The 12,771-nt window shown below is 45.1% G+C and overlaps 1 protein-coding gene across 1 annotated transcript in view; it reads right to left on the bottom strand.

Moving 5' to 3' along the window:
- lamc3 (laminin, gamma 3) overlaps positions 1-12,771 on the bottom strand; it is an 88,149-nt gene that overhangs the window by 5,013 nt on the left and 70,365 nt on the right. The window contains exons 13-23 of the mRNA XM_084036135.1: positions 10,809-10,997; positions 10,333-10,578; positions 8,895-9,048; positions 8,669-8,811; positions 8,404-8,582; positions 5,457-5,637; positions 4,271-4,515; positions 3,161-3,237; positions 2,860-2,994; positions 807-1,011; positions 207-353 (exon numbers count right to left, since the gene is read on the bottom strand). Coding sequence (XP_083892261.1) covers positions 207-353; positions 807-1,011; positions 2,860-2,994; positions 3,161-3,237; positions 4,271-4,515; positions 5,457-5,637; positions 8,404-8,582; positions 8,669-8,811; positions 8,895-9,048; positions 10,333-10,578; positions 10,809-10,997 — 1,901 coding nt within the window. The remainder of the gene's footprint in view (positions 1-206; positions 354-806; positions 1,012-2,859; positions 2,995-3,160; positions 3,238-4,270; positions 4,516-5,456; positions 5,638-8,403; positions 8,583-8,668; positions 8,812-8,894; positions 9,049-10,332; positions 10,579-10,808; positions 10,998-12,771) is intronic.

The raw sequence follows: 12,771 nt of genomic DNA, 5'->3' as shown, positions 1-12,771 counted from the left end.
TATTTATCATGATTGATTTGGAGAAAACAAGCAGTTCTATGTAAAATCAGACATTCAGCACCCCCATATAGCCTGAATGGAATGATCCATTGTTCCATAACCACATTTTCCTGCCACTGGTGTTCGAATCAGCCTCTTAGATCGACTAGTTAGCACGCTAGAAAGAGCCTTCACATGTAGAATCTGTAATAAACCACACTCTGCACCTCACTGATGTCATCCACCATCTCCAGTTTCTTATTGGCCGTCTGTCTTAGAGGCTCCATCTCCTCACTGATGTCACCGATGAGTTCGTCTCTGGTCTGAAGGTGCCGGTCCAGCTCTTCTGTCTTCCTGAGCAGCTCTTCGCCCCACTAAACGGGAAAAAACACAACTTTATTCAAACAGAAAGACAACATTCTGCCTTTAATCAGCCGTTTTGCAGAGGGCACGCTGGCCTATTTCTGTGTCATTTCACAACGTTTTGCCTGCTCGGAGATGCCGCAGTGGTTAATCACCCTCCTCTGGAACAACATGTACCCCCATGAGCAGCAAATCCTGCCAGAATCCTCTCTCCCGTGCCTACTCAGTGTCCCCCTCTTCTTGCCAAATGTTAAATCAAGAAGAGAAAAAAAACATGTGGAGTTAACTGCCCACTCTTCAAAAAATGGGATACTTGCATCTGTGTATACGAGGCCAGTTAAATGTGCAGGAACGGGCTTCTTACGTAACATGTGCGGCTGTTATTGGACTAAATGATTCTCTGGCGGGTTTGTAATGCAACACGATAACGCTTCACATTCCATTTGTGCTCCGTTCAAACCGACCTGGGTCGTATGGTTGGTTGGGTGTGTTTGGTTGGGCTCCGGCGATGGGCTGGCATCTGTCAGAGCCAGCTGATGCAAGGATGATGTGATGTTACCCAGGGCCAGCTTCACACCTGCAGCCTCCCCCTGCAGGGCCAGCTGTTGGGCTGCCGTCTCATTCACCTGCGCTGTCAGCTTCTCCTTACGCCGCTGCATTCCTGTTAGTCTGAGATGAAAAGAAAAGTATATCATGCACCGTAATCGCCCACTATTTAACGGGACGTCTTGTGTTCCTTTTGATTTATTATTGTGCAGATGATGAAAAGAGATACTACAGCCTCCTTAGGGCTTCACCTATTTTGCACAAGGTCCAGCACATTCCCTTTCATATCTCCGGTTAGAGACGTTTAAGAAGGAATATGAATATGACTCTGGGAACCAGACAATGCAGCTTATCATAACCGACTAAAGAGGATTTAAAAAGGTAAGTGCAGTAGAGGTTTCCGTGGCGATCTCGTCGCCTCCACACCTGTAATAATATGAAATGTGTTTCGCCCCAGCAGAGCAGATCCACACGGCTGTGTCACTTTAGCTTTTATTCAAATCAGAGTCGAGCGCGTGGCGTTCTCTTGGGTAATTAAAAATAATTGATTTTCACAAGAATTAATTCAACGTGTTTGGTTGAATGCGGGAAGTTGTTTGTAAGAAATAAATATGGTAAATGTGTTGAAAAGTAATAATAGAACAATGTAGAAGATGCTCATTACATTCCAGGTAAAGAAAGATAGATTAGATATATTTAAGTATCAAAAGGAAAAGCACTGAATAAATAAATCACGAGATACATCTGTGAGGGTTGTGAGAGGATCGATGACATGGAGGAGAAGAAAAATACTGTTCTGCTCCACTTTTCTCAAAATGTCGCTTTTTTTGGGGTGAAATATCGGATACTTTTGACCTCTTTATGCATCTAAACCGAAAGTTTCGAGGGAACATCACTCAGACGGCTGAATCGCGACCGCTTCCTGTGAGGCGTGATGAGTCATGAGGTTCGGGAACGCCGGTTTAATCTCCAACGAGTAATTTAACACGCTGAAAACCGTGTTCTCGCTGACCCCCCCGGGCGGTTTTCCACTTGTCACTTTTTTGTGGCGGTGACGTACGAGCGTTTGTATTGAGCGCGGTTTCAGGTGCAAACGGGAAAAACTAATCCCATCAGCGACGCTGGTCGAGGTGAGAGGTGAAGCAGGCTGTGAAACACAGCTGTTCACTCCGGCGTTGCTCTTAAAGTAAACATTGTATTTCATAAGCGTATGTTTTTCAATGTGAAATTCTAATCTGTAAAGCTTTTAAACGTATGTAAACACACTTTAAACCACTGTAATCTGATAAACAAACGGCTGCTTGAATTCTCACATTTCTCATAGGAATGTCCTGTCTATAAAATGCATCTGATATGCAGTTTACGGGAAAATATGGATGGGAAATGCAATTTTATGCTGCCCATCTGTGCATAAACTGCTCAATTCACATCCTATAAAGTGACACACACACCCCCACACACACATTGTCATACAGCCGCGCTCCAAAGATTAACAGAACTCTCCTTAACCGAGCTGACGACTGTTAGAAGGGGGTAATCAATTTTGAGTTCCTCGCTTCTTGCTCTCATCACGGCCACCGGAGGGCTTTTTTTTTGCATCATTCTGTCTAGCATTCGGGATAATCCTCAGAGCAATCACACGCTAGGAGATGCAGCGAGCGTGCGGCAAATCCAAGAAAGCAATAGGCTTACAGTGGAGAGAAGCTGTCCCCCTGTGGCTAAATGTCTTACTCCTAAAACTCCAATGTGCTTTAAAAAGGGGCCGCTGTGAACACGAAGAACCGCGAGCCGGGTTACAGGGATAGGTGCACCAAAAAAAACATAAAAATACAGCTAAAAAGCACAATAATCCAGGGAGTCATGCAGCTTGTTGAGGTTCTGCAATCCAGAATGATTTATGTGAATGGGAGACATTCTCTCTGCTCGTGCTTGTGTGGGTGGCCGTGTGCTCGGGTCGGTCATGGTGCTCACTGCTCCGTTAGGTTCCTGATGTACTCCTCGGTGGAGTTGTCCTGCAGTAGATCCATCAGGAAAGCCAAGGTCTGCTCCGAGGCTCTCGCCGCCCTGCTGGCTGTGGCCTCAATGAGGTCTGCCGTTTCTCTGTGACTACGAGGGATGGAGGGAAAAAAACAACAACAGAGCATTACAACTGATGAGTGACTGAGTGGCTGAGGGCATCGACTCAGTGACGAGCTGAAGGACGGGCAGAGACGAAGCTCCGCGGATCACTCGAGTGGTCTGTTCTCCTAACTGGCCCGCTGCTCTTACTTACCTTTGCATTAGCGCCTGTGAGTCATTGACCATTATGTTCCATTTGTTGGGTCCTGCCATCAACTCAAAGGGGATGATCTGTGAAAGAGCGAGGAGAGGGAGATATGCTGAGCACGTCTGAGAGATGAAAAACCTCAGAGAGGCTTGACATGTTCAACTAAATCACGCAAACTGGAGTATACATCTAATAATTTAGGCATTTTCAGAGTTCTTCTGCAGCACCTGAGAATTTAGGATGCGTGTGAAAGTGGTTATTTAAGTGTAGAGGTTCATTAGAGGAGGTTTTATTGCTCAATTTAAATAGCTTTTTCTGGACTGAAGCCTGAAAATGATGGTCTGTGGATGGCTTTAGTTCAGCAAATATTTAAAGTCATCTAATGAACCTTCATAAATAAGTATGTATTCATGAAGGTTCAAAGCAGGGGCATGTGAAAAAAAAAAAAAAAAACTCCCTCAAACTGAATCCCCTCGAGTTTTGTCAAATGTTGAATTCTTCCCCGAGTGACATTTAATTTGAGAAAATGCAAATAAAAACGGGGAAAACTGAATAAACAATTGACACTCCTGCATTTCTCTTTTCTCTCTTCAGTTTGGGTGGCTGCCCTGCTTATTAATATGGAATTAAATTGCTGCCGCTTCAGGCTTCCCCGAGTGATAAGGTACAACGTGCACAACGCAGACACGCAATCGGAAATAGAGAGTTTTTATATATTGGCAGAACAAGCTGTCTGGCGTCTCCCAGAAACCCGAAGAACGCCGTCTGTAATAGATTCCTGCAGAGTGTGGTGGTGAGATGGTGGGAAGGTGTTAATTTTAGAGTCCATCAAACAGACTTTGGGTTTTTCCTTTGGAGGCGGGAGGAGGGAGGAGGAGGTGTGTGGAGGGAAGAAATATTGTTTTGCCTTGGGGGGGATCTTTGTGATCTATACAGAGGAGCTGCACCAGGAGGAGTAAACTGCAGCATCCCGTAATAAGGACAAAAAAATCGATTGTGTTACATATAATATCAGCGTGCCTGCGGACTGGGTGGACACCGAGAAATACCAGGATTACATATCCTCACCACGTGGACCGTTAACACCATGTCAAAGCTACGATATGATTGGCCTACCATGTCGTCCAGGTCCAGCGTTGCCTGCTTCAGCTGCTTCTGAGACGCTCTGACCACGGACTCAGTCTCCGTGAAGCTTCGACACGCGCCCCGGCTGCCTTCATCCTTCCTCCTCTCCTTCCCCTCTTCCTCCGTCGTGCCGACGCTGCAGTTCAAAGTGGATGTAATGCCGTGCAGCTGGGCTAAGAGTGCGCCGGTGGAAGCTTCCAGGGAGGCAAATTGTTTTATGAAGGCCTCCCGTGCTTCTGAAAGAACAAAGAGCCACACAAAAAATGTAATCCGTCATGGATTATTCCAACGACAACATTATAGTTCCAACTATTTTGTTCTAAAACATCTCTCATTCACTGTGATGAGGCTACCTGTTTGTGGGAAATCTATCCAGATGTTAAACCCCTCACTTTGCATTCTGTGGCGTCTCTCCTCTAACCGGCGGTACAATTAGTAGAATACGTCTTGATGTTTGTTGCTTCATTGTGTTACATACTTCTCTTTGACTCCCTGCCACATAAAATGAGAGTTAACAAGTGTGTGTGAGCCCCGGTGTGTGCTGTTCGACCTCTGCATAGCCGCACAGCGAGCCTGTCGCTCCCACGTCCTCATTAAATCATTACTAGGCCACATAGTGTCATCAAGGCCGAGGCAGGTGGACGACGTGTGTGTGTGTGTGTGTGTGTGTGGGTGTTGGGAGGGGGGTTGTTAGACAACTGTTATCATGATTGCGACTATAATCATAATAAACCAGGGATTAGAGATGCACCGCCTGTCATATAAATAGGGATTAAGTTGGTCACACGCCGCCTTGTTCTATATTGTTATGATTTGTCTCCATTTGGCCTGTGCAGCTGAGCCTGTAAGCCCTTTCCCCTCCAAAGATAATGAGGATATATCAGCATTGTGCTCAGTAATTGGGAGAGGGTTGTATTGTTGCCCGCTTTTCTGATTTAATCGCTTTGTTGTGTTTCAGAGGAGGAGAGTCTCTCAGGAGACGCAGACGGAACGTCGTGGGCGGGTTCATGTCAACATTGCCCAGCAAATGCTCGCTGGTCTCCTGTGTGTGTATATATATTTATATATATATATACACCGATATGGCGTGTTACAGCACTTACGATGACACATACTGTGACCACATAGCAAACATTCGAGGAGTGACAGGCCGAAGTGGAATTATCTGTGCCGGTACCTTGGAAGGCCAGGAAATCCTCCAGAGCGTTGGGTAGAGCGTCCTCCCCCTGGTGCTCATGCTTGTGAAGCCTGGCCATGTGATACTTCAGCAGGTGGTGTTGCTTTCCAAACCTGCCCCGGCAATCGAAGTGAGCCAGCAGCTTCTCCAAATCCTGCAGGCGACTCCTCAGCTTCTCTGCCTGTACGGTGACGGCATGGAGATTTATCACAGACGGCGTCAATGAGAGTACAGATTATAAAAACCACCTCACGAAACAGAAAATAATCCATCCAGATCTGTATTTATTTATTCCGACAGAGGGATTGAGATCGTATCTTCGATTCCCGCTCCACGATGACGTTAACGTGTCGTATTTCAACGGAAGCAATGAATAAATGAATAGCAACAAACAGAAAAGGAACGTGGGTTTCATATCCACATCCACTGTTCTCCGCGCAGCACGTGGCCAAAGGACGTGTTTCCGTGGGGAAGATAACCGGATTAGACTTCTTAGAGAATGGGCTGAAAATCACATGAAGGTGCTGTGATTGGCACCAATTTGTTGATCCTGGAAGTTAAATGGTTTGAGGCTCTATAAATAAAACGTGCTTCTCGCTGCGATCACACCTCTTCAAACCCAGTTGGCATGTCGTACATGCACGTGTGTTCTGGTGATGAAGGTGTGAATGTTTTTACTATTTCAGTCCATTCTTTATTTGACTCTCTTCTCGGTCATCGATCCTTCCTCTCTTTGCACTTGTTAGTCTTTCCCTTCCTGCGTGTAAAGCCGGCTGACCATGGTGAGCAGGACGATAGAAGGGGGAGGTGGGAGGGGGGAGGAAAAAAGGTGAGCCGGGAGGGAGACTGAGGAGTAATTGCAGTTGTTCAGAGTGGACGAGGCTCGGGATGTTCACCGAATTGCTAACACTGTGGAAATCACAGTATACATTCACGCAGGTGGGTGATGAAAAAAAAAAAAAAAAAAAGAACAGAATATGTTGAGAAGAAAGACACGTCTGTATTGGATTGGCTTCAGGGGGGCAAATCCAGGGCCACAACACCTTAGCATACAGACGGGGGTTACAAGGAATCTAAGGGGACGGGAACAAGCTGCACAGGAGATCATTAGGCCATGTCTTTTTGTGTTCCACTGCACATCTACTGTTTACTTGCAATCTACAAATACAAAAGGAGTCATATATATGGCTGTCAAGGGAGGAGGTGCACGGGGGACGCTGCTGTTTCCAGAACAAATTGCAGCACAGAATATAATAGTGATAGCCAGAGTGTGTGCATTAGAAACACATTAATACATGTGAAAAAGGAACAATGGAAGATGAATAAATACGATGATGAACGAATAAAGTGCATTCACTCAAGTAGCAGTGACACTAGAAAAAAGAGAACGATGCATTCCCCTCCCATTACGTCTGAGATGGAATTACTGTCATTTTATACCAAATCTATCTGACAGCTGGGCTTTCTCTCGTCGTGCATTTGCATTCACGGCTTTATGTTCGTGCTCAAACTAGTTAAAAAACATGCTGATCATGTAAACACACCAAACCGTCACTGGAGAAGGGATTGCTTTCATGTCACTGTAAATGTCGTACTTATGATGGGCATTTCCTTCTGTATTTAATGGCATTTAATATGTATGTTTATCAAAGAGACGTCTGTTTATTCCTGAAATATACTTATAATATAGTTTGAGTTTTCTGGCCCCACAACAGGACTGTTTAGGTGCAATCTCACCACACTCATAGTGCTGTTTCAGGCTGTTTTTAGAAACCTTCCTGTAGGCTCGGGACTGTTAGAGTGCTGCTGTGGTCACCTGCTGTGATCAGTCACCGGGGCTAATGTTGAGATAACTGTCGCTGGCCAGCACAGACCCCCATGTTTTATCAGACACCAAGCAGGAACTACTTCTTTGCCAGGTGTTTGTATTTCTGTCTGTGGGAAGATTTTTGTCACAACGGTGATTCAGTCACAAAACGTAAAGGTTTGAAGATGGGTGTGGTCCGAGGTAGGGTGCCAGAAATAGGGGGGTTTCTGGCACTTTAGCCCCTCCCCTTTACTCCTGACTTGGCTTTGATCCTCATCCAATCAGATGATAGTATCTCGTTAGAATTGTACCCGTTAAATAAACAAGATGTGAGGTGTGGATGATTTGAAGATGTCTAAATGCACCTATGACTAAGCTGAGCTTAGTAAACAAAGTAACATAACAAATAATGTAGCTAGATTATGATTGCTGTTCGGTAATCAGTAAAGTAATGTAATTGCTCAGGAAGTAGGTAACTTGCTGCTGTCTGTATTTGTTGGATGTGTAAATAATAATAATCATCATCATAAGCACCTTTCATACATAATATGCAGCTCAAAGTGCTTTGCAGAAAAAAAAAAACAGCGTGCATCGTAAATTAAATATAAAGAATAAATGAGTTCATGAAATATAAGAATAAAAGATCCAATAAAAAGGCAGAGAAATTAAAGCAGTAAAGATGGTAGAAGAGAAGGATAAAAAAAATGTACTGCATTAGCTTAACGCCTGTCTGAATAAGTAGGTCCTCAGTTGTTTTTTCTCCTAAATGTCAGCAGAGCTTGCATATGTAATGTGGCTGTGCTGGGTGGTCCTGAGTCTTGGAGCGTAGTAGCTGGAAGCAGTTTCATCAAAGGACCTCGGGGCTGTTGAATGTATTATATATTAGTATACTTTTGAATGAGAAAGTGATTTTGTGTGGGATATTCAGGATACTGTCAGTAGATAGTGTAGACGTGCTAACGCTAGCGTAATACAAATCTCTACAGGTTTTTAAGTCGAAACATGAAGTTTGAGACGATGTTTGTCTCTTTTCCAAACCAGCCTGAAGCCTGAAGTCCAGACTGTGTTCAAGGTCAAGACTCAGCAGGTCAAGGGTCAATTAGGTAAAAACAAAACACTCACAAACAAGCATGAACTCACCTGTTTCTTGACAAGGCCGTAGCAGACGGGACATTCCTCACACTGGTGTGTTGCTCTGTTGTGGTAATAGTTCAACTCACACTTGTCACACTTATAACCCATGAAGCCGCGGCGACAGTGGCAGGTACCATTACTGTGACACTGCATGGACATGGAGCCCATCGGGTCACAGTTACAGGCTGGTAGAGGGGGGGAGGAGATCTGTTTTAGAGGATGTATTACAGCATTAGGATGCAGGTGTGATGCCTGAAGGGAAGTCCCGTACCTCTGCAGCCTCTTGACGAGAACCCAAAGAAGCCCACGCGGCAAGAATCACACAGTGTCCCCTCCACTCCTGCACGACACAAACACTGCCCTGTGATTGGATGACAGGCTACGGACGCCGAGCCAATGGGATTACACTTGCACCTGAGGAAGGCAGCGAATGACAAGATTCGGTTATTACGTCGACTCAACGAATCCACCGAGAAGTTCGCAGGCCATCTCGGCACCTTTCACATCCGACGCCTCGCCGGAGGTTGAAGAAGCCGACTTCACAGTGACTGCAATCCCGCCCGGTCACATGACCGAGGCACTGGCAACTTCCTGTCTGGGGGTGGCATTCGTTCACATGGCCAGAGGTTCCGCCGGGATTGCAGCCGCACGCTGCACGGAAACAGATAAAACAATGGAATCATCACTTACTGCTCAGATTGTGGTGATGTGGCTCCTGAGTGTGTGTTGCTCGTTATTAGTCTGATTCCAGAGTACTTGAAGGGAATGACAGCAGCGCTGATGAGTAACGAAAGGCAAAATCTGCAATGTGGTGAACAAATGGCTGAGGAGTAAAACACGTCTTATCGAATGAATACCTTGAAATACAGCTACACAGGCAGACAGGGAACCAAAGAATAGCAGCAATGTGTTCATCCTCCGATTTTCTTCTAGTTCTACCCGTCGAGCTTCTGTACAGAATAATGTCAAGGAGACATCCGCGAGTCTCCTACACTCGGATTTTTATGTTCTGAACCGTTTATTCAAGTCGACGTGAATGACCCATTTTCTGCATTCCTTTAAAAGCTAAACTCACGGTCATGTCGTCTTTAATGGGATTTGTCTATTTGACCATTACTTTACTCTTCCTGTCGTGTAGAGAACAGAACACATTGGAACATTTATGGTATTTAATGCACGTCTGGAGCGAGGACTCAATCATTTGTAAAGAGCTCCTCTACAAACGTATTTAAGATAATAAAAAAAAAAAGAAAGATATTTTTTCCCATGAATAGTTCAGTTACTATGTTGTAAATATTACATCTTATCCCTTATGTCTGCGTTAAAACTCAGATTTAAAAGAAATAAATACATTTACATATAAATAACGCACCCCATATTACCTTGAATTCTTAAAGAAGACGTTTTTTTTGCAAAAAAAAAAAAAAACAAGAAAATGGGGGGCTGCGTTTTACAACAAGACTGTATCAGACCATCAGTTAACTAACTGTCACACAGCTCATGCATTATAATCCAAGTTTTAAATAAACTGTGTGAGTTGTCTGAGAGTTTGTCGACGGACGTTTTGCTTTAGTTTCGCCGTTGTTAGACGCGACCCCCATTTACCTCAAGACTTTTCTCCGTTTCTGTGATCCTGCGTTCACTGAGGAGGCATGTGAGAAAAACAAAGTTTTTCTTCCAGAAAGTATTCCTATAAGAGGAGCACAGACACACTTTCCCACTCCGCAGATGAATGTGAAAACAGCCTTCTGGTGTCAAACTCTGCACATCCATCATTCTGCACAGTGAAGGTCAAACATCCAGGTGAAGCAAGAGTAAGCACACTTTTGAAGGTGGGATTTAGTCTTGCAGAAATGAAGTCTCTCTCTTTCTACATTTCACTGGATGAAGACTGAAATAATTGATGCTCCATGGCTACCCCTCTCAGTTACTCACGCTTGCACTTCTGGCCAGCCGTCTGGTTCATGGCGTCGCCGTAGAAACCCCGCTGACAGCGCTGGCACCGCTCGCCCTCTGTGTGTCTCAGGCATTTCAGACATCTCCCGGTGAGGCGGTCACAAACTCCCACCGCGTTCAAGTCCACGTTGCCGTTGCAGTTGCATCTCGCGCAGGGGCGGGCTGCAGCAGATTGTCCCAGGGGGTCACCATAGTAACCGTCTTCACACATCTGACAGCGCATCCCTACACAGGGGGGGGGGGAGACAGTCGAAGGTCATCCAGGTGTCATCCTCAGACTCTGATACAATTAAATCTAAAAAACTGATTTCAGATTCCTGCAAATTAGCTGCTTTAAAGTCTTTTCAATGAGGAGCTGCCTGGGTGAATAGATTCTCATCACTCTGTTCTTGACAACAACAACAAAGAAGATTTGACTGTGAAAGCATTATGACGCTGTCAGTGGTTCGTCGCACCTGTCTGTCCTGTAGGGCAGTTGGTACAGACCACCTGTCCCGTCTCCCCAATTACAGCACAGCTGGTACGGTCCGGGCAAGGGCAAGGCTGACAATCACCAGGCGTGCCAATCAAAGCGTTGCCGTAGTAACCATCCAGGCAGCGCTCACAGGTCACCCCGGCGGTGAAGTCTGAGCACTCACACACACCTGAAACAGAGAGAGAGAGTGTAATTATGCAGTCCGACTACACACACACACACACCTGCTTGTATGCGTCACTGTTCTTCACGCCTCGGGCTCGACACAACACACCACCGAGGGTGACGTTCTCTCCATCGCCAGCAGAGTGCGCTGTGTCTCTGACCATGGCTGCAGCTAGCCAACGCTGAACTCCACTCTATAGCCCCGATCCAGTAAAAAAAAAAAAAAAAAAACATCCCCACAGCCCACCATGGAGAGCGGAAGACAACTAAATTCCCCCTGACTGTAATTGCTTTGGGAAACATAAGAGCCAAATGCAGTCGGAAAGACCTTCAAGAAGTAAAGCAATTCCCCCACCATTACCGACTCTATGATGTCCTGAAAAACAAACTGTTGTTTCAAAAGCCCGGCAAAAAAAATAAATAAAAAAAATCACAGCTTTAAACCACTTTAAAGGATTTGTCCGCGTGCAACACGTGTTGATGTACACACACACACATTTGATCTCCGATCGATTCTTCTCGGTTGGTTGAGCTGATTTTCAGCCCTCATTATGGAATGTTTGGCAATGAAGAAACTGACATAATGTGAGCAGATTGTATGACTTTAAAAAATAGCAAAAGGCTGTAAAACAGACTCCTGCTGCAGCTCAATAGGACCTACATTCAACCCTCAAAACCAGCAGCTTCGGAAAGAACCAGTGAAAATGTGCCTTAATACAACGAGGCACTCTAATTTAATAACTAATAATGAATGACTGGCTAAAGCTAACGGAGGACTAAAAAGGAAAACCACAGAGAAAAAAAGGCAATAATCAAGATGTTTGCAAACTGTGTTTATCAGAAGATCACAATGAACACATTCATTAAATTTTAATCGTCATTTACGCAGTTTAAGATGTAACAAAAATAATATGCATGCTTTTTGCTGCAAGAAGACACTTAGCATTCCTGCTGCACTGTTTGGATTTCAGTATTCTCCCGGCTTCTGCATATCAGAGAACTTACAATAATTTAAACCATTTGGAAAAATGTAAAACTTTCCGCAAGTGACTTCGGCACGACTTGATAACAATAATTGCGCTAATTTTCTAGAGAAACACCAATAAGATCTCGATGCAAAGCAAATAATCCGCGGGGCGCGCGGTTTTACAGAGTCCTCATTAAAATGTCCTCGCCGCTCCCTCGCAGCCTACGGTGTGATTCAGTGAGGAGCTCTTTGCTGTGCATTTTTAAAAACCAGCTCACGCCGCTGAATACGGGAGTAGAGGAACTCATGCCGCTAGTTATAGGGTCACTGTAACCCCGTTACTGCCATCACTAAATAAAGCCCCGTTAACTTCACATCGGGAGTCAAGTATACGAGAGAATAACGAGCTGCGGCGCTAAATTGATCACACATGCCATTAATGAAAGGGGGGGTGGGGGGGCAATTATCCCCATTGTGTGGTGGAGTGTAAACTTCTGGGTGAAAATCATTACGTTCCTCAGTGGGGTGAGGTGAATAATACATGACTTCCAAGCATGTAATGCCAGTCATTTACACAGTATTTAGTAATGATCACTCCGAGCATAAAGGAGTGAATCTTTCTGGAATTTCACCAGGCGTTACAATGACACTGATGGTGTGCGGTGTCGCTCCCCAATGAGCCGTCGTATATTTAATGGCATCAGAAATGTGCTGACTTTACTGAGTGTGAAGATGACTGAGCGTGGTATGAGGGAGCGGAGCCGCCGAGGGGCCTCCTCCACGCTATCATCATTCCCATGAACTCCTCGGC

This window comes from Eutrigla gurnardus, assembly GCF_963514095.1.
Source record: "Eutrigla gurnardus genome assembly, chromosome: 19".
Classification (NCBI taxonomy): Eukaryota; Metazoa; Chordata; class Actinopteri; order Perciformes; family Triglidae; genus Eutrigla; species Eutrigla gurnardus.
This window is presented reverse-complemented; position numbering and strand designations above follow the sequence as displayed.